The 22,604-nt window shown below is 41.4% G+C and overlaps 1 protein-coding gene across 8 annotated transcripts; it reads left to right on the top strand.

The window, feature by feature from the left end:
* Positions 1 to 5,839: 5,839 nt before the first annotated feature.
* Positions 5,840 to 22,308, top strand: spdef (SAM pointed domain containing ets transcription factor). Of its 8 annotated transcripts, none has more exons than XM_077013871.1 (11): positions 5,840 to 6,017; positions 6,867 to 6,907; positions 11,250 to 11,283; positions 11,371 to 11,504; positions 12,160 to 12,234; positions 12,423 to 12,581; positions 17,341 to 17,806; positions 19,278 to 19,475; positions 19,567 to 19,614; positions 20,152 to 20,286; positions 20,607 to 22,308. In XM_077013871.1, exons 7-11 carry the CDS (start codon positions 17,347 to 17,349, stop codon positions 20,783 to 20,785), a joined length of 1,020 nt encoding a protein of 339 aa, XP_076869986.1. In that variant the 5' UTR covers positions 5,840 to 6,017; positions 6,867 to 6,907; positions 11,250 to 11,283; positions 11,371 to 11,504; positions 12,160 to 12,234; positions 12,423 to 12,581; positions 17,341 to 17,346; the 3' UTR covers positions 20,786 to 22,308. The 8 variants fall into 8 exon arrangements, with proteins under 8 accessions (XP_076869986.1, XP_076869984.1, XP_076869989.1 ...); XM_077013869.1 differs by having other exon boundaries at positions 12,383 to 12,581; XM_077013874.1 differs by lacking the exon at positions 12,160 to 12,234 and having other exon boundaries at positions 11,402 to 11,504.
* The last annotated feature ends 296 nt before the right edge of the window (positions 22,309 to 22,604 follow it).

Raw genomic sequence — 22,604 nt, 5'->3', positions numbered from 1 at the left:
TTTGAAGTTGTGCTTAAACCTCTCGACCAAACCATCTGTTTCGGAATGATAAGACACTGGTGATTTAATCCCCAATGATTCATGAAGTGTGCCCACTGTGCACCACATAGGCTAAACGCTGCACCTTAATCATTCTGAATCTCTTTCGGGATTCTGACTCAAGAGTATGCACAGAAGACTTTGCAACACATGGAGGTGTTGCCTGAAATGTGTACTTTGTTGCATAATCCACCGGGACTAAAGTCCATACTGAAGGGGACCTTGAAAATTAAGGGTGCTCTTGGGGTTAACCACCTGACATTGGCGACATGACATACACCACCTGCGTACATCCCCTAGAATGGCAAAAAAATGGGTCACTAGATGATTTAGTGTCTTATTATGTTCTAAAGGCTTGGCTATAGGAAATGTATTTCCCTGTGGATTTTAGGTACCAACTGGGTGAAAATCTCATCCATTTGAGTGTCCTGCAATTTACATTTACATTTACGGCATTTAGCAGACGCTCTTATCCAGAGCGACTTGCAAAGTAAGGTGAAAAAAATAATTCTGAACAATCTGTCATTAATAATAATGCGTGGGTATGCGAAGGCAGTCCCTGGTTGGAGCACCTGACCATTGGATACTCTCAGTTGGTGAAAAGTTTCAGGGTGTTGACCTTGAACAGAGCAGGTGGCAATGCGCTCCAGTAAAAGACCAGCAAGGGCCCAAGATCTGTCCTCCTGCGTGAGGCTGAAGAAGGAGGACGGGGGGCAAAGGGGTACAGGGGAGAGGTTTTGGGAGTAGTGCACCTCATTTTTCAAGACCAGGAGGAGAGAGAGAGAGGAGTCCCTGCTGTTGGTTGTACTCCTTCAGCGCTGAACCACTTTGAATCCCGTGAACCACCTTGAAGCACAGACCTCGCTGCTCTCGGGTCCAGCCAGCCCACTGCAGGACAGCTTTAACGCGTCACACTCCCGACTGTTACGCTGGCGACAGTCGCCAGGTCTTTCTTCGAGGAGGATCAGACACACCATCCAGATCCCCCGCGGCTAACCGCTAGCAGCTGCCACACGTTCAAAGAGCTTTGGAGTCACGTTGGCTAGGTGGATCTGGGCCACCGCTGGAGTGCTGGCAGACTGCAGATGTCTCCATACTGATGCTACTCAATATACTGACATTTTGATATTTTATCTATTATCATATATTTTTTTAAAACTGTATATGAGTTGGTTTCTGACTATGGTACAAAAACCCCCCAAAATGCTGCTATTTAAAAGTGAAGTCTAGCAAGAGCTCATTGTACAGATTCGGAGGCTGTGTATAGATGTCAACCCAAAGGCTGTTTGATTCTTCTCTCCGACCCGCCAGCAAAGTTTCTGGATTTGTTTGCTGCAGAATAGGAATTGTTTTCCAGTTTCTTATTTTTTTGAGTGGTGATGGACTGTAATGGACACACAGACATCTAAGTAGCCTTAAACCTCTTGCTGTCTAGAATTAGTTTAGTCTAAATGTCTGAATTTGGACTTAAAGCTGGTTACATGAATATGAACATCTATAGCATGTATGGCTCCTACTGAGCCTACCTGACAAAGTTAGTGCTCAAGTCAGCCCTGACATATGTGTAGTTTCCATCACCACAATACTTTATTGGAAGTATTGGAACGATTTACCAGACCTATTTGCATAGACCTTATGTACCATTATAAAAGGTTCACATCATTGGTTATTGATTACAAATTGTCTGAACTATAAAATGAATAGCAATATAATAGGGTAATCATAAATAAATAATAGTAATATAAATAATAGTAATGAATTATTGTTTTTAACATGTCGTTATGATGAATACCATCTGTGTAAATGCATGAAAAGCAGCAGTTTTCATTTTTCAAGTTACGTTTTGATGTGCAAATTAATAGCACACATCACTCACCACCATTGGAATCTGATAAAAGAAATAAGGGAAATTAGCCCTGGGTGTTTGATGCTTGTATTATTCATCTACTTGTATTATCACCATCTTCCCAGCTTTGCTATGGCTGTAATGTAAAAGCTCTTGCTTTTATCGTGACGTTCCTCTTATGAGGGGTGATCTTCCATGGACTGATCATAAAAGCCCAAATCCTGCTATACACTCACTGTAGGGCCAAACAGCCTAATGCAGAAAAACGAGGCATTGAAAATGATTCAAATAGTGAGGTACATTTGATGTATAGAAGAACTACAGATTCTACAGATCCTTTAGAGTAATGAGGGGCCATTTTGGCTTAAAGCCATGTGTAGGGTATATCTAGGCAAATATTTGCCCAAGACAATGTATTGTGCAACACACCGTGGACGGCCTGGCCCACCAGTGACATCTTGGATCTGAGAAGGACATTTACATGCAACAAATTTTCCTTGGCACAAATTCTGTTATCTGTCCTTGGGGAATTGACTGGGAAGCGATGAACTGATGAAACTGTGGTTCTAAAGAGGTCATTATAATAAAAACATTGACATGTGTTGTGTACAGTTGTCTGGCATTTAACTGCGATGACATTTAGTTTTTTTAATCAAACACTGAAGATCACTCATGTCCTCGTCTCTTATCGGTGTTTACTGTTAGTCCTTCTTTATTCTTTAGAATTCTCTTTTTTTTTTGGTAGCCAATTTTTTACCGCAAGATGGAACACAACAGTAACGCTTGCCAGATTTCCTTGATAAGCTCTTCATTTATATGGACACAGCAAACATTTCCACAACATTGAACTATTATAAAAGGTGAGGTGTTACAGCGCTGCAGGCATTCCCCACGCTCACCAGGCCACCACAGAGAACATTGTACTTAAGCCCGTTTGGTCGATATTATCTGCTCATGTATGTTTCATTACCTTCAAAAATGTAGAACCAATAAAGTGACTTTAATTGTATTGACACAGGGTGTAATTTTAATAATCGCTCACGTTTTACATTATGCTAATGTATTCCAATGTTGCAAAGTGCTATTGTCAAATTCAATCTGAGAGAATGATACAAAGGTAAAATGAGAAAAAATTAAGAGAGAAACAAGAAAGCGCTCAATCAAGCACAGTTCTCCTAAAATAAGTGAAATATAGAAAATAAAAACACTGAAAAAAGTCAGGTATTCCAATCAATTATACACGTCCACAGGTGTATAAAATAAGCACCTAGGCATGCAGACTGTTTTTACAAACATCAGTGAATTCCAGTGTGGAACTGTGATAGGATGCTACCTGTGCAATAAATCCAGTCATGAAATTTCCTCATTCCTAAATATTCCACAGTCAACTGTCAGCTGTATTATAAGAAAATGGAAGTGTTTGGGAATGACAGCAACTCAGCCATGAAGTGGTAGACCACATAAACTGATAGAGCAGGTCAGCGGATGCTGAAGCACATAGTGTGAAGAGGTCACCAACTTTCTGCAGAGTCAATCACTACAGACATCCAAACTTCATGTGGCCTTCAGATTAGCTCAAGAACAGTGTGCTGAGAGCTTCATGGAATGGGTTTCCATGGTCGAGCAACTGCATCCAAGCTGTACATCACATGCAGTGGGGTAAAGCACGCCGCCAGTGGACTGCAGTGGAGGTGCGTTCTCTGGAGTGACAAATTGCGCCTCTCTATCTGAAAATCTGATGGATGAGTCTGGGTTTGACAGTTGCCAGGAGAACGGTACTTGTCTGACTGCATTGTGCCAAGTGTAAAGTTTGGTGGAGGGGGGATTATGGTGTGGGGTTGTTTTTCAGGAACTGGGCTTGGCCCCTTAGTTCCAGTGAAAGGAACTCTGAATGCTTCAGTATACCAAGATATTTTGGACAATTTCATGCTCCCAACTTTGTGGGAACCATTTGGAGCTGGCCCCTTCCTCTTCCAACATGACTGTGCACCAGTGCACAAAGCAAGGTCCATAAAGACATGGATGGCAGAGTCTGGTATGGATTATCTTGACTGGCCTGACCTCAATCCGACAGAACACCTTTGGCATGAATTAGAGCGGAGACTGAGAGCCAGGCCTTCTCGTCCAACATCAGTATGTGACCTCACAAATGTGCTTCTGAAACACACTCCTAAACCTTGTGGACAGCATTTCCAGAAGAGTTAAAGGGTGGACCAACATCATATTGAATTCATTAATCAAAAAGAACGAAGTATTCAGACATTTATAATTTACACTAAAATATTTCATCTTAATCCTGAATTTTTTCTGTAATCCTGAAACCAAATTCTAGAGTTGGGCCATTTGAGGCCCATTTTAGTAAACTTCATTTACCGAGAAAGTAGGACAGCTGTAGAAATTAGCCATGCTATACAGCACGTATCTATTAGAGCATACAGGATTATTAACAATACAACTGAAAGTAGTTATAGTTGTAACATGTGAAACTCCAAAAAACATAACATATAAATGTAGACATTTGAGGTTACTGGACAGTATTAATAGTTATCTACCAGGCTGCATGTGGGATTGCCTTGTGGGTGCAGGTGTATGTATGATCTGGTCAAAATGTCTCTCTTGTTGATCTAATGAGAAAGTCTTAAAACCTATCAAACCAGTTTCTGGATGTGGCTACTGAATATCTTTTCTGGTCTGTTGGTGATAGGAGAAAAGTATAATAAAGGAGATGTTATGGAAGCAGTGGTGTAAAGACTTACCCAGTAGGAGATGACATCCTTGGAAGGAAGATCATATCTTACAAGGTGTTGAAAGTCACTTCCACTCATTGAATCACCTGTGAAAACAGAAAAAGCAGCGAGACCTCCCACGTGCCAACAGTGTCCCGCATGTCCTGTCTACACCTGCTTATTTTACTAGTGTTATCATTGTGGGCAAAGAATGAGCAAAATGAATATCACTGAGTTGGGTTTCCAAACTACATTCTCTCTCTCTCTCTCTCTCTCTCTCTCTCTCTCTCTCTCTCTCACTCTTGCACCTGTGTGTGTGTGTGTGTGTGTGTGTGTGTGTGTGTGTGTGTGTGTGTGTGTGTGTGTGTGTGTGTGTGTGTGTGTGTTTGAGTGGCATTTTCTTTAGTCATTTTGCCACACTTCAAGCATGTTGAGATTTGCTTTGGTGTGTTGTACATGTTATACTGAGTGATGTCAATAAGTGAAATTCCAAAGATAACATCTACCAGATAGTTGAGGTCTCATTGTATATTAGTTGTGAAAGTATGAAAAATCCAGTGGTCAGATAAAAATTAGGCAAAAAAAAACTTCAAAGATTTTATTGAAGTTACTTCAATTTACTTACAGAAAGAACTCGGTTTAATGTCCACAAAATGTTTCAGTTACTCTATGGCTATGCGAGACTACAACTATTTACCTATAGTAATGTGGCAAGGCAAACCTAGCTTTTCCTCATAGTATCTAGTATCACTAGTGTCAACAATATGACATCTGAAACGTTGGCAAATTTCAAGAAGAAACACTGTGTGCAAGGTCTTCTGTGTCTTACTACTGAGAAAAAATGCCTTTGTTCCCAAAGCTGCCTACAACATACTATCTTCTTTGTAGTTTGCAATTGTTAGTGGATAATAATTAAGATCCTTTGATCTATTTTCTTGGACATTTCAGAAATGTGAGTTGGTCACTCAAATGCAAAGACATTTTCTAGCATTACCCTTGAGAAAATAACATTGCTAAAGCTTTGTTAGATAATTATACCATAGTGTTCCCAAAGCCTCTAACCACAGAGTGTGCAAAATCACTTCTATGTAAAAAATTTGACTCCATGTTTCATGATATACAGCTAACTAGTAATTCTGTTTTTTTTTCAGGCCTATGCAGAAACAGAAATGTGATTTTACTCATATTTTTCAGATTTGAGTTACTGTTGTAAGTGTTTCTAGGTTTGATACATATCCGACAGTCGTGTGGCTTTTCGCTTTTATCATAGCACAGGCTGCACATCAGAATAACAGTGAAGGAGAGTGAGGGCGAAGACAACAGACAACAGATAACGTTTCCTCTGTCTTCGTCGCACCTTCTCTACCTGATCACATTTGAGGAACTGTTCGCTCCTGGGGGAAAAGGTGCATTCCAATCTTAATGTCAGTTGTGAGTTTGAACTACAAACATAGGCATCTGACCTAAAAATTGGAAAATTGGAATTGGACAGTGCTACTTGTAATGTAAACAATGTAATGTTGAATCTTGTTCCTAAGTACTAAAATATTAGACTAATAAGTACAGTAGGGTGACCAAACGTCCGTATTTCCCGGGACATGTCCGTATTTCACGTCCTGTCCCGGGACGTGAAAATATTTTTTTAAACTGGAAATGTCCTGGTTTTTAAATTCCGTAAATCGGGCCATTAATTCTACAGGCACGGAATCCCTGAGCCTCATCAGTTGAGCCTCATCATACTCAACTGGCGGAGAAACAACTTACGTTCGCCACACCCCCCCCCCCCCACCCCAGTGTCCAGAGACAAAAATATGGTCACCCTAAAGTACAGTATTTTGTCACTATTATCACTGTCACAAATGAATATCTTACATTTCATGCCATCAAGTTAGTTAACAAGTTAACCTAAACAGTTTTCAACAAAGCCACTAGCTAACATTATACCTAACTTGTTAGCTAACATGCATAATCACCAAATGTTCTCTGATGTCTAGCAGCTTGTTAGATAATGTTAGCTAGATCGAATTGTGCCTAGATTTGTTGTGGTGTGATGACTGAGAGCACAATCAGAGCATTCAATATAGCTGTTTATCTGTATTGCACTTTATTGAGCTAGTCAGTCTTTATAAAGATAACTAGCACTCGCAAAACAAGAGATTAGCTTAACTTCACTGCAATATTGCCTGGGAGAAACACTAAGTAATACTTGCCCCCTCTGTGTTTCTCATTCTCAAACTCAATCGCCTTCTATCCAGCGGCCCACCAAGCAGTCTTAATTGAGAATATAGTCCTGAAGGTGAGTTATAGAAGCCGTCATGCATGATGTTCTGGTTCTGGTTCTGGTTCAAGCCTCTATGGTGACTGTGTTTTCTCCAGCATATAAGATGGTACATGTTCTTGGGCCGAAATAGGAAGATGAGGTCCTGCTGTCACACAACAGTCCTCCACCATTTCCGTACCTGATGTACCACGTTAGAAAATCTCTTGAAAAACGGTCCCTTGATCGCTGGTATTCAGCAAGAACTCTTGGTAGTGGATGTTACACTTTCTCTTCTGTCAGAGACTAACATCTCCCATTATCGAGCAGAGCTAGCTGACATACTCTGCTACTGGGGCAGCGTTCTCCTCTCCTCACAGCTACCCAAACACGAGTTTGGTTGAATTGACCAAGCATTGCTGGCATGAACTCCATTGACTCTTGGGTGGCTAGTTACAGCCAAGTTAACGGTTGGAGGTGACATGTCATCTAGGTGAGGAGGGCCCCCGCCAGGTGAAAAACCTCCCTCGGAGGTGTCAGCACTGGTGGGAATGTTCTGATCAGGAACTGTGTATGCCTGAGGCCACTTTGTAAAATCATCCATGGCCACAATAATGTGTGGACCCAGCAACGCCTCAGTCCACCTCCAGACCAGGCCTTCTAGCTCCTTTAAATTCATAAAGTTACTGATGTGTGATATGACAGCGAGACGAATGGCTCCCCACACAACCAGTGAGGGAAATGGCCTTGTCACTGTGGGATTGCTCAAACAGTGGTTATAGTAAGCCACCGTGTGTTCCACTCTCTCCGGAGTCCGTGAGCTCTGCACCAATTCCCCAGTTACTGGGCATCAGCGTCTACTACAGACTCACTACTCGTCTGTGTGAACGCCAGTGTCTGTCAGCCCAGATATGCATAGAGTGGTGGAGGTAGTGTTGAGAGTGTCTTGACAGTAGTGTTACCAGCTGGGTGGGGGGCCATTGGTTACCCCCAAAAATACAAAAATACATTAGGTCATAGAGGTGAATTGATGTCCATAACTTTATATATTTAGTGTAACATTACTTAATTATACATAGGCCTATTGTTTACATTTTCGAAAGTCGAATGGCCAATCACCATAGGCTGATTTAGATGTTTGTAATGTGGCGGTTTAAACTAATCCTAGCTATGACCAAACTGAAATAAGTAAAGTTAAAACTTTGGAGAAAGATTCTGTCTATTACCAGATGTAATGTGGCATGGTTCAAAGCAGAGATGACAAAAATCGAGATGACAGCTGAAGAAATATTTATTAATCTTACCAAATAGCGCTTAGCGCTATAACAGACAAAACACGAACTCCAGTGTTTATGAGTCAAACAACAACTGACACCGAACATGGACCCACACAAGACTCATACACCAACAACAACAAACAACTGTAAGACCTAACAGCAAGACAAGGGGCAGGTGTTGTGAGTAACACATACACACACACACACACATCCATGGAAGTACACACACACTGACAGGCTGAATGAGAGGACTTTGTTGAACCAGAGGCCAACAAAGTCTTTTTGCTCTTTTTTAATGCACCAATTTAATTCACCAGCATCCAACATCCACAGATTTCCACAAATCTGACTATTAAATATATCACCCCAATTCCAACATTCCTCAGTGGATTTTTAAAAGAATTATCAACTTAACATGAATCAAACAACCATTCAAAGCAGATATAGCTATAAGCTAAGCTGTTTTGACTGATGACTAATCCGAGAGTTACATTTGCATTGAATAGTTTGGATGCAGATGCTGGATCTGATCACTGTTCTGTCCAAAAATGATTATCCCAACTTATGAGAATGTTATTTTAGAGCGGTGAGGTGAATAGAGCAAGAATGTCAACTTCTTGCAGTATTTCAAACTGCCATGCAAATGAACCCACTATGAGAAACATGCTGAATAAACAATGTTTACAAAAGAGACCAAATAAACCTTTCAAGGTACAAAAGCATTGAAAGATATATACAAGGATTCTCTTACACGCCACTCATCAAAAATGTGCCTCATTATTATCCCATAGATCTAATTTAAATCAATAATGTATGACAGCTTTATACAGATTTACTTACAATAAAAATAGACATACATATAGATGTGATCACCTCAACCAAATGCTTTCTGTAGATGCAGTTCAATCCTCTATTAGGGAGAATTCTATTTCATTTCTCTAATCAAACTTTTGAGTTAAAATATTTTGTAATGTCAAAATCCAGGTCATAGTAGGCCTGAGGTCAGGACTTAAAAAAAACAGGATTTCATATGTTTGTGCCACAGTGCTGCTTATTTTCTCCTGTGTCTCACTAAATCAAACTCTTCATTGACTTTAAGGCCACAAACAGAGGCCTCAGACACCGAGACTGCGGTGTAAGTCCTAAGGCAGCAGGGCAGTGAAGGGTTTTTATTTTCTCCAGACATAATGTTGTGTCCATTTACCAAAAAAAGACATTTCTCAGGGTTCACCAGAAGACCATAGTACTTATTGTAGTACACTCACTCATACTTTGGAAAAGGTCTTTCTTGCTGTGGTCTTGTGAAGGCAGTGAGGTCTGTAGAGATTCATTTCATGTTCTTCTGAGGTCCTATAACATCTGATAAATCTGTTGATATGGGGCTACGTTGTATTATATGTCCATATTAGACCACGACAAGCATTGTAACTGAACGTATAAGCAAAGTTGGCAGATTTTATTGGATATTATAGTATGGCAGGTCAAACGCAAATCAAACTATTTGGAACACATGACCCAGTTTCCCTCTCTTTGGGTTATCATCCAAACGTTGTTCCATCACCATTTACTGTTTGAACAATTTGTGCAATAAAGATATCAGTGTAAATTTTTTGTGGGTTGTACAGATACAGTATTTCAAAATGATTGACAAACTCACCAGCCACTTTATTATAATCACCTTGTAGGTGTACAGTTCAAATGTATAAACCATCTGTTGTCATGCACAGTTCAGGTTAGTCTCTAGTCCTTCAACAGGGTGGCTGACAACCTGTGTGTGACAACAGTTGGGCTTTAGTCTATAATAGTGCACTAATAAAAGGCCTCCATATGATGGGTGTACCTAATAAAATGTTCTTGCCTAGGTAGAAAGTGTATACATACACGTACAAACACACACACACACACACACACACACACACACACACACACACACACACGCAAAGCACACACACACACATATATATACATACAGTATATGTATATATGAAATGCATAGTATAAATGCTTCCATTTCTTCCAAGTACTTTTTGAAATGAAACACAGCGTGAGTGTGAGAGACTATTGGTTTGCATTGGTGTGTCTGTTTAACTGTGCAAACACATGGTGTGCAGGGACATCATCAACACACTGACGCAAGCAAAAGCTCTCTCTCTCTCTCTCTTTCTCTCTCTCCCTCTCTCTCTCTCTCCCTCCATCTCTCCCTCTCTCTCCCTCTCTCTCTCTGTCCCTTTCTCACTCTCTTTCTCTCTGTCCCTCTCTCACTCTCTCTCCCTCTCTCCATATCTCTCTCTCCCTCTCTCTCGCTGTCCCTCTCTACTTTCTTTCTCTATCTCTCATCAGCTCTCTCTCTGTCTTTCCCTCTCTCTCTCTTCATCTTTCTCTGTTTCTTTCTCTCTCTTTATATCTCTCTGTCTCTCTCACACTCTTTCTTCATCTATCTTACTCTCTTTCCATCTCTCTGTCTCTCTCATTCTCTCTCTTTGTCTTTCTCTCACTCTCTGTCTTAAAGGCAGTAATATGTTTCATATAGTAGGATATGTACAGTAGACATGAACATGTTTGTTTTACTTTAACATATTTTGGTATACTTAAAAGTTTTTTTTTCTTATTGTGTGTGAATATTTTAACACTTTTATTGAAGTATTACATTTCCAATCAGATTATTCATGTAATTCACCATTAGGGTGAGCATGAACTCTCTGGGCTGATGATAGGCATTTTCCCTTCCTTCTGGTTTAGGGTTAGATAATGGGTACTGTGAGGTCCGTTAGAGTATGACAAACGCTCAACTGTGCGCTTAAGGGGCCTTCCAGAACAGTGATTGAGAATCACTGTTTTACATAATCACGCTAAACTCCCTCAAATGCCTCTGGGTACAGAACAGCAGTCTCTGTGGGACAGACAGCAGGTTCAAAGACTTTAAAAGAGGAACTTTCTTAACGGTGAAATTTATTTATGTACTAATAAGGCTTATTTATATAGCCCCTTTTTAACAAGGTACACAAAATGCAGTAGAAATAGAATATAAGGATAAAGTGTAATATGAAGCAAAGAATAAAATGGAGGAAAATGTCTTCACTTGCATTTATTTTATATCTGTCTAGAATGGCAGAAGCGGGGAACTCCAAGGCCGTATAGGTATGCTGCTACCCAGGACACATGAAATACATACATTAAGAATATCTTAAAATGAACTCTGGAAGATGTTTGGCTTTCTGGTGACAGGTGCATTATGATTGCCTCATTCTTGTGCCAGTCAAAACTTTCACCACAGACCAACTCAACCACAGAGTTGGTCGGCAGGAAGAAAAGACCATTAGCGACCCAGATGAGTTGACACAATAGCATCTGACACAAACGTAAGTGAAAAGTCTTTGAATATGTTTTTCAGTGGAAGCAAGCTAAAGTCACTGGAGAATATAACACTCATGATTTTGAGACATATACAGTTTATTCTATGGGATTGATTGTTTTAACATTTGGTGATTATATTAGCTCAGAACTCTGAATCCTGACTTACAGTTTTGTAACTGAGAGTTGAGAGAAATATGTTTCTTTGTTGCAAATGTCATCTCTTGTTATGTTGGAATAATCAACATGAAGGCAATTTACTTTTTTATGAATAGAGTAATTATAAAACCCCACTAGCACTAAAGGGCCCTATTCACAGCCCTAACTGTTTACACTTGTTAGGCAAGTTTCTTTTGCTGTTTTCCACTATACTTTCCACTACTGTAATTGTGAGGTGCTGCTTGAAACTATACCACAATTCTTCATACTATCTTTTGGTATAACTTCAATATACCAAAAATCTTAATTTAAGACCAAGTTAGAGACTATTACACTTTGGAATTTGTAAGATCTTGAAAAAATCTACCCCAGGCTGTTGATTCCTCTGTGTTGCGACGTGGAGGTTGTCCACAGTGACGATCTGCAGTGTGCACCGCCTTAGCTAGGGGACGGGGCTCTGGTGCCCTGTTTGCACAGGTTAATAAGGCCTCCCTATAAATGCAGGCTATGGAGTCAATGGAGCAGGCATTCCTGCACACAAAACTCTAACTCGAGGGCTTGCCTACACACCCACCTCAGGTACATACACACACACACACACACACACACGTTTAGGGCACACGCAGCTAGAGACAGGTTGACAGCAGCTGCGTTAGTCACTGAGGTTTGTAATGTGGCGGCGTGTGCTCGGAGGCTATCTTGCTGCCTGCTCTCCTGACATCACCAGGAGCCTTTAAGCAGTCCGAGGACACCTCGCATCTCTCTAGAGACACGAGAGAAACGGGCTGAATGCTCTTCACCTGGACGCGTGACACAGGAGAGGAAACCGGAGGCCATCGTCCCATCAACTCTTCAGTGGCCGCTGTCGCCAGAGACAGAGGAAACATCTACTGGGGTCTCCCAGGACAGCCGTCATACCTTCACAGGTAAGCCTCAGTAGCAGCGTCATTGACATCTCCAGCCACCCGAGGGGGATGTTTGAAGTCCTTTTTCCCTTCACGGCCATTCTCACCTTCTGTCATTAAGAACCCTTAGCTTGGAAGAAGGGCACACACGCAAATGTACCCAAAAGGCTTATTCCAAAGCAAATTGCAAATTTAAATACCGCACAAGGGAAATAAAGGCAGTGAAAAAGGCTGAAGTTTATGAGGTAAAAGAGTACGAAACCCTAGTCTTATCTTCACTGTGTCTTTTGTGTGTTCTTTTGATGATTAATAAGAGCTGATAGGGTTTTCAGTTCAAGCGCACCTGATGCGGGGAGTACACCTGTGCGCCTGTTGCATTTACGCAGTTCAGCCTTTTCCCAGTTGACTCACTAGACCAGTGGTGAGTCATAAAAATAATAAAAAAAAAACTTCTGTAAAGCTGCTAACTGGCTTTTTTTATGTGGTGTCATGGCAACCTGCCACTCTGCCGCTAGTGACAACCACAATTTCTCCCCTAGAGGAAAACACAAGTCACTTTAGTTGGCTGTTGTACAAGTAAGGCAGACAAACTGGAATTTATACATCAGAATTCCCAAAGGCACATGAGAATTTCAGAAACCCCCAAAAAAGACATTGTCAGGGCTTTTTCAAGTAGGGTGAATTCAGGTTAAATAGGGCAGTCAAGCCCTCTAACAGCTTAGATGTAAATGTCTCACAGGTCATAATATGTGAACAACGCCAACACAGCACAAATGCGCAGACTAGAATAACATTTAAGTTAATAAGTTTAAGGCAAATAAGAACTAGTACTTTCATGTTCATATATATATATACATATCACAGCTTAGTGACACAGCGGTAATATGTAGTAATATTTGGGCTGGAGTATTTGCCTACATTTCAAAAGGCTTTTAAATTCCTTTCAATCTTTTTCAATGAAAACAGAAATTTGTAACACTGTATAAAATTGTGCCAGTATTCCACTGAACAACTTTACATTAAAAAGCCATTAAAATAATGGTATGAAATAATATTACACATTTACAGGTGTAGTTAACCAATACTGAAACAATGCTTTGAACTAAATCATATTTTAAGACCCACTTAGTGGTCACACAGATAAATCAATGTATATTAAGCCAGTTTACAGAATGTTCTTTATGTAATAAGACACAAAGGAAATATATCAAGTTTCCACATTCAATAAAGAGATAATCCTCAAATTGAAACCGCTAAAGGGGTTTCACACCTGCACATGAAAACGAGCCAAGAATATAAATTGAATTCCAAAAAGGCTGCAAAAAAATAAATAAAACAAGAAAATAAGGCAACAGTCCCAACAGAAATGCAATCATATTTGAATGCACAAGCCAAGAAAGTGATTCATGACCCAATGTTGTTATTACAATGACTTGGTGATAATGTAGTCATTTGCATGTTAGCATACCATGCAAGTTTTTGGACAAATATATGGGTGGATTTGTTTGTGATGAAATGATGCATGAATTGAAAACCGTGTTAACCATCATGGGTAGATTATAGGTTTATAAGTAAATTGCCTGCAACATTCAGTCTTGTAGAAATGGTCAGGCAGAATTATTTCGGGGCTCTTTAGCTTGACCGTACGGTCTAAGATCATAACGCTTTTGCCCAAAACATCTAATGAACTAAGGAACTGTGGTAGTACGTTGATCTGTCTTCACTCCTGTACATTTTACCATCACACCCTTGCCATCTCATTCTGCTTACTTCAGAGGTATGTTTTTTCACATTTTCATATTTTTTTTCATATTGTTTGCTGATCCGATTCTTGTTCACCTAAATAGGAAAAGCTTGAAAATGAACATCTTTAAGAACAGCCAATAATAATACTAATTCAGTGAGCTGTTGAAACAACAGTGTTTTCCCACTGCATTTCCTCCTTTGCATGTCATAAATTTACAGATGAACAGTTTGTATTAAATAACAGTCTCCCCGGGATGCAAAGACAAACCTGCACATTTATGATCAGAGCTCATTCTCTCCAATTGTGCTCCTTCTGTTTTATCAGAGCTGACTTAGAGGAATTTAGAGTTGAGTAAATATCTAGGACATGGCAGTAGTGACAATAGCATCATTAGTCAGAGCCCTATCACATTTGATTGCAATAACTTTCCTTGAACATCTGTCCCACCTGACCAGCTCCCACAAAGTAGCCTGTTCACAATTGTGGTGCATTGTTTTCCTGAGATACAGTCAGATGGCAGAAAAACTGTAATCTTATGCCTAACCATAAAAAGCATTTTATGCCCTGGTGATGTGAACAGTTCTCTTACTGAGCAGATGTCACAATATGTCTTCCAGTCAGAGGCCTCTTGGAATGTTCTAGTGATGCACTATTATATTTAATAGGCTTCTGAGGAGTCTGAATTGTTCATCTTTCCTTGTTACCGTCATGATCATTTATGCTCTAATGGTTGTTATGCAGGAAGCAGTGACTATCGTGAAACTTGTGTTTGACTTTGCCTGCCAGTAAAAAGGAAATTTACAGACATGTAGACTGGTGCTTTAGAGATAATGTAGTGAAGAGATGTCCTATGTCCTAATCCAAACAAGCAAAACCCTTATATAGAAATCTGAATAGGGATTGGTAGGGCACAGTAATAAACTCGTCTAATCTTTGATTTTTATCTGTATCTTCTTATCTTCTAATACAGATTATTTTTTGCTGGGAGCAGTAACTGTCTGCATTAGCTGTCAGGTATTCACAATATCTCTTAGTATATTGTGTTCAGATGTGGTTTCATAAGTGAACTACATTTACTTATATTCAGCTACATAGTAATTTAAAACATTTCAATAATGCCAGATTCAGACATGCAAAAATGTAGCAGTAACTAATGATTAGGAATAATGATCAAAGCTTGGCATCTTTTCAAAACCTTCCTTGGTTTATCTTTCAAGGAAGTATCCCCAACAAATAGATTAAGCAATCAGACCAGACCCAGTAGTGAGAAACCCCTAGAAAGACTCTAAATCTATACTGTTAGCTAAATCTATAAACGGTCCCCCTCTCAGTAACAATGAGCACAACTGACTTGGCAAATGGTGCAGTTCCTAATTCCCCTGAAATGAATTTTCGAGTCTTTAACCAAACTCATTTGAGGATCAGTCATGGACTCTAATCCCTTGCCCAGGGAGTGTGTTTGCATCTCCTTCTCTGCTGGGCTGAGTCAATATGCTCCAAAGGCACAAGGGTAATGGGCTTATTGCAAGCTGTTGCTACACAGACTGCTGAGTGTTGTCTAAGCTGACCATAGATGAAGGAAGAAGATGCGCCCTGTCTTTTCCAGGGAGGAGAGAGGGATGAAAGGAGGGAATGTGGGAGCAGCAGGAGGAGGTGGAGAGCTGGAGTGGTGTTAGGAGATGAGGGGAGGGATTCTTTAAAGGAGGATAACTTCATTTCCTTTAGGGTTAACCGGAGGGCAGCTTCAAAGGTCCCAGCCCAAGCCTTGCATTTATGTTATCATAGGGGTGCAGACAAGAGGGAGAGAACTAGCCTGAACTTTCACCCCTCCGGTTCTTTTCAGTCATAGTGTGACCACAGCAACATATTGCCGAATGCTCATACGTACACCGACAGCTTGTGATTACGTTAACATTGCCTAATTTCCTCTGATATCACTGGGTGTGGAGCCATCGAGAGATTTTATGAATTTGAGTGTCATTATGTCCAAACAATTGTAATGTGTATCGTGAGCATGTGGCATGCGAGGAATTCATGTGTAGATCCAGGAGAACACTGATAGCAGATCCATCTCTCATTCTCCATCTGTGCCTTACTAACTTCACCAGATTACGTCTGACTACCATAACTGCTACACTAAACAAAACCTTTGTAGTCACAAGTTGATTTAGAAATGTTTGGATCATATATTTGTCACGAGGTACACCACGTTTGCGTCAACCTGCTGAGTTCTGCGTTTAACATGGATGAACTGCACCGTTTTGATAACACCGCTCTCGTTTCCTGGAATATTGAATGAGTCGGGTGCCAACTACAGTGGAACTTCAGACTGTTTTTGCCTCAAACGCTCATCACGCTCTATATTGCGTGGAGAACATTCCCAGTCTCCCTAATCTCCAGTTCTGCAATGTCGAGCTGTCTTCTACTCTGCTCGATCTCATTTCGCTTTCATTAAAACCTCACGCTGACAGCAGACAGGGGACTCCGGGAACGGCACCTTTGAACGTGAGCATCAGCTACCAACGATTTACCCAGACCTCACCCGCCATTCTGTAGTAGTGACCCGTGATTAAGTCCTTCAGTGAAATCCGTTTTGGCCCTCGCCTTCTCATGCTGCACCTTGTGTTGCTTTGTTCCCTCTTGCCCTGTCCCGTGGGTCTCTCGACACTTAAAGACACTAACAGCCTTACTACGACTCCCATTTACCTAATGGTTTCTGGCTTTTACTATGGAACTGGACACAATAGCACTGATTAAACCTTAGCAATCTGAAATCAGGCCCCAAGCATTGATTCTATTTAAATGGTATTGTGATTTGGTTGACAATGTATCTTGTGTTTTGAACTAAGCTGAGGATAAATGATCCATCACGTCACATAGATTGTGTATAGAGGACAGTGTTATGCCTAATTGTGAACAATGTGTTCATGTCCTGGTTTGGTAAGGTGATATAACGTCATGTCGTGTATCGTGTCTAATTTAGCTTGATTCACTTTTGTCCCGCGTCTGATCTCATCTCTTCCCCACCTGCAGGAGGCAATGGCCTGTCCAGCGCGGCTCCACCCAGACACCGCCCTGCTCCAACCACCCCGCTCCACCTCTGCTTTCTCCGACAACTCCCTGGCTCTCATGAAGAGGGAAGAGGGGGTACTGGAGACCATGGAGCTGCCAGACACTAAACCGCGACTGGACGGTTCTGAACGAGGACTCCCAGGACTCTACCTGTCCTGCTTCGACATGCTGTTCACGGAGGACGCAGCCTGGCTGGTGAGGGTTGCGGAGACCTCCACTACAGTTAGTACTGGACCTCGACCAGAATCCTGTCCGGAGCCGGAGCAGTGCCCCGTTATCGATAGCCCCGGGTTAGGGGCCGCACCACTGTCACCTGGCCTAGAAGACCAGGTTGAGGAGAGGTCTCTGGAACAAGTGCAGAGCTTGGTGGTGGGAGAAGTGCTAAAGGACATTGAGACGGCCTGCAAGCTACTGAACATCACACCAGGTTAGACACTGGGTTCCATCCACACCAGGTCAGACACTGGGTTCCATCTACCTCAGGTTAGACGTTGGGTTCCATCTACCTCAGGTTAGACGTTGGGTTCCATCTACCTCAGGTTAGACGTTGGGTTCCATTTACCTCAGGTTAGACGTTGGGTTCCATCTACCTCAGGTTAGACGCTGGGTTCCATCTACCTCAGGTTAGACGTTGGGTTCCATCTACCTCAGGTTAGACGCTGGGTTCCATCTACCTCAGGTTAGACGTTGGGTTCCATCTACCTCAGGTTAGACGCTGGGTTCCATCTACCTCAGGTTAGACGCTGGGTTCCATCTACCTCAGGTTAGACGTTGGGTTCCATCTACCTCAGGTTAGACGCTGGGTTCCATCTACCTCAGGTTAGACGCTGGGTTCCATCCACACCAAGTTAGAGTATTGGTTATATCCTTAGATGTAAAAAAAAGTTAAAAAGTTAGATGTAAAAAAGTTCACAGCTGCCCCAATGTGTATATGAAAGCTGAATTTTCTGCATGAGTGATCTCTAATATTGTATTTTTAACATCCTCCACTATGTCTTATTGAAAAACATTATTGCACCAAAATTCTAGTATATGTTGAAGTGAAACTGCTAAAGAGGTACTTCTTGATCAGACTTCGTTACCTCTCAAGATGATGGATGAGAATTGAGTCAGACTATGCTAACATAGTCAGGCAATTGCAGTCGGAAAATGTTTAATCCACTGGTGTGTACTTTTAGGCTGGGAGAAGTACAAGTTTGGTTCAGGCGTTCAAGTTGCATGTGGCTCAGAGAATCATCAAAAAGAGAAACTGTAAAAGGTCTTTGACGCAGTATGGATTTGACGTCACGCGCAGCTTTATACACCAGGATGTGCTTAATCCTCACACTTGCATGTGCAGTTTTAGCGCTCTACCTGAGAAATTTGTCAGAGTAGCTTCGCTTGAGGTCTTTTGGCATTTACCTAGGAATAGATGTGTACACTGTCCAGCCAAGCCCTTCTCCTGCACCTGTGAGGAACCCTGCCTAAAAGAGTAAACATCAACAACCGTTCCTACGTACTGGATACTTCACTCCGATCTGAAACACTTCTCATATCCAACCTACTGAAGAAGAAAAAAAAATCTCTCAGTATACGTGATCCTCACCAACACTTACTACTGATTTAATTGGTGTACTTTTTATGGCCTGCGAGCACTTCTAACTGAAATTTGTCATGCCAAAATTGGCACTTGAGAACAATCGGACTGCACCTCCTTAAGTAAACACCTTTTCCCTGCTGTTCACACTTTTCTCTCAGACTCTTCTTGAATGAGCCGGGGGAAAGCGCATCAAAACATACAAAGCCCTCTCCAAACACCGCTAATCTACAGGTTATTGAGCTTGACTGGCATCCCAGACATGGGCTACGCTAACAGTCGTAGTGTAACGAGTGAGTCACACCTACTCTGTATCTTTCAGACCCAGTGGAATGGAGTTGTGGGAACGTCCAGAAGTGGCTCCTGTGGACCGAACATCTGTACCGACTCCCCCACGTAGGCAGAGCGTTCCAGGAGCTTGACGGAAAAGACCTGTGCACCTTAACCGAGGACGACTTTCGACAACGCTCGCCGCAGTGTGGCGACACGCTCCACGCACACCTAGACATATGGAAGTCAGGTGAGCTTTGAATCTTTAGAACTTGCATGTGCACACAACCATATACAATATTTATTTTCATGACACAGTTTGTCTTATTTTGTGTTCCCAGCTGCCTGGATGAAGGAGAGATGTTCAGTAGGGGAGAGCAGGGTCACAGGTAGGACCCAGTCCCATGCCTACAAACACGGCACTGCTAAATCCAACGTTTGACATTCAGTTCTTCTATATATTTTAAGTAGGCCCACACGGACAAGAACAGGAGCAGTGTATGTTGTTACCAAGCATTATATTTATAATTTACCAGTGACCTAAGCAGAAATCCAGGCAGTGGTTTTACAGAGGATAAAGCTGAAGTTATCAATTTAAAAATATTTATTTATTTCAAATTTGAGATGCATTAGTATGTGCAGGTTTGATAAGTCCTCTGTAGAAGTATTGTTCAATCCTGGAACACCTTGGCATTTTACATTGTGCACTTTTTTGGAAAGTAGAACTGATAATCAAATGCTGGTACCAGCATGTACCAGAACATATTGTATCTCATCAAACAGAGGTCAAGCTTATTTTATACCAAACAAGGTTTCTAATATCAGCTCATTTGGGTTTCGTCTAATGGGCCTAATGTGTGTGTGTGTGTGTGTGTGTGTGTGTGTGTGTGTGTGTGTGTGTGTGTGTGTGTGTTGTAATGCTGTAGAGGGACAGGAGTTGTGGTCAGAGGCGGACTCTTCCTGCTCTGGTCAGCCCATACACCTATGGCAGTTCCTTCGTGAGCTCCTGCTCAAGCCCCACAGCTACGGCCGCTGCATCCGTTGGCTCAACAAGGAGAAAGGTGTGTGAGGTTAAAGGGCCCGTTTACAACATTAAAGGGCCCATGAGTGATGTTAAAGGGCCTGTGTGCGATGTTAAAGGGCCCGTTTACAACATTAAAGGGCCCATGAGTGATGTTAAAGGGCCTGTGTGCGATGTTAAAGGGCCCGTTTACAACATTAAAGGGCCCATGAGTGATGTTAAAGGGCCTGTGTGCGATGTTAAAGGGACCGTGTGCAACGTTAAAGGGACCGTGTGCAAAGTGATAGCCTAGACTTTACAGCTGAATCCAATTGTTTGTTGATAGTGATCTTTTTCTTTTTCTTTTTGTTTGTTACAAAGGCATCTTCAAAATCGAAGACTCTGCTCACGTTGCCCGACTCTGGGGCCTCAGGAAGAACAGGCCAGCAATGAACTATGACAAGCTAAGTCGCTCCATCCGACAGTACTACAAGAAGGGCATAATTCGTAAGCCGGATGTGTCTCAGAGACTGGTCTATCAGTTTGTCCACCCTGTATGAAGCAGCGAACAACACGAGAGGAGACGAAAGGACAGATTGATATGCACTGATGTCCCCCTAAGAATTACGCTCTATATTAAAGACTGTGTTATTCACAAACACTTGCATAAAAGCCTTCCTAAAGAACGCGTAGGGAATCCTTTCTGCTTTAACCTGACAGTTTGCTTTGAAAGCTTCAAAATAATCTTCTGAGTTTCTACTCTCCAAGAATTACATTTGCTTATTTTAGTTTTGAAATGATCCTTGTTTTATACCGTTCTGTTTGGAAGTCTTGTTTCAAGTCCTTGGTCTCAAGGCTAGGTACTTGTCCCAAGTGAGCAAGTGTTGTTCAGAAAGATTTCAGGACATGTCTTTCTCAATATAGTTATAAGAAACGTTTGAAATTTGAGGGTTAAATAATACGTTATACTTTGGAAGCTGAAAAAGAAAGTTTGGATAATCGCATGGTCTGCCTGTCTTTACATATCTAGCACTTATATTCAGGGATTTAGGTCCATTGGCTTAATTTCTTGAAGTTTGAGAGCTGATACTTGATGTTGGATCAGTTTTGACCTTTTCCGCTCTTAATCAAAACACTGTATGGGCAGAAAGGGACCTGATCCTTGATCAGTACTCCAAGACTCTTAATAAATGTGGGTCCCGATACAATGCCTCATTTCTGGAAACCCTTTCTTCTGCTGTTTGCGTGCTGACATTTACCTAACACTTGCGTACACATCCACACACACACAAGCACTCTACCCTCCCACAGCTTATTCTGTGCCACGTGAACGCTCACAGTGTGTTTGAGCAAGCCTCCACACCCCCGGCAGCGATCGTGGTAACCAGATCGGCACACACACTTGGGTTGGGCCCTGGCTTCCACCCAACACCTCTCTTTTCTGCTTTCTTTAATGGTAATCACACAGCAAACATATTAACTCCCCCCAAAGATACTCACAGTAGAGAAAGTCTCAATTTCACTTTGTGGTTTCTGTTTGGCAGCAATTGTTCTGTCTTATATATGTTCTGGGATTCATATGGGTCATGAGTTAGTGCAAGAGGGGAATGAAGGCACAATTCAGGAGAATTAGGTGAGAGGTGAAGAATTAATGAACAGCCGTAAGGGAGTTTATTTCTGTTCCTGTTCAGAACATTCTTTGTTTTTCAAGATACTGGAGTCATTAGCTCTTACCTGCAAGTGGGTACTTTTTTGTGTTCTGTTTTTAGTTTAATATAAGTCTACAACACTTCTCTTAAAGGTGTCCTGGTAAAGGTTTACCCAGGAGTTTTGCAGTGTCTGCCATTGATAAGTTGTTAATACACTGATGTAAAGCTTTCTACAGGGCAATGTTGAATTTTACTGCAAACAAACTCATACAAGCACAGACTTTGTGTTTCCTGAGGTTTGATCATATCCACACTGGTGTGGAACTCGTGAAAAGCTGTAAAAGGTAAAACAGTAGGAGCTGTGACAAATGTTTGTTAATTCCTAACTATTTACTGTTGTCTTGAGATTATCTTTTACTGCTAATAAAAATAGACAAAAAGGAAAATCATTATACATTTTATGTCATAGCTGCATGGGTTCTTTCATTTCAATACTTTCCAAATACTCTAATTCACTACTAAGATGTAATTTTATCATTTAGCTGGGTCCATATTCAGTTGTTATCAGGCTATAATAACTAGATCATGCCGGAGCGCCTGCAAAGCTCGTTCTGAAACAGTGGAGAAGACGCATCATCAGAGCAGGCACTGAGCCCAAGCGCAAAACCCCTGTAAACCAGTGCCCCCTGTTGGTCTTTTGAGGTATTGCCGCTTGCTGAGACGCTCAAAA

Source organism: Brachyhypopomus gauderio, chromosome 8 (assembly GCF_052324685.1).
Source record: "Brachyhypopomus gauderio isolate BG-103 chromosome 8, BGAUD_0.2, whole genome shotgun sequence".
NCBI classification, from domain to species: domain Eukaryota; kingdom Metazoa; phylum Chordata; class Actinopteri; order Gymnotiformes; family Hypopomidae; genus Brachyhypopomus; species Brachyhypopomus gauderio.
Note: the sequence above shows the minus strand (reverse complement) of the source record. Positions and strands in the feature narration are given on the sequence as shown.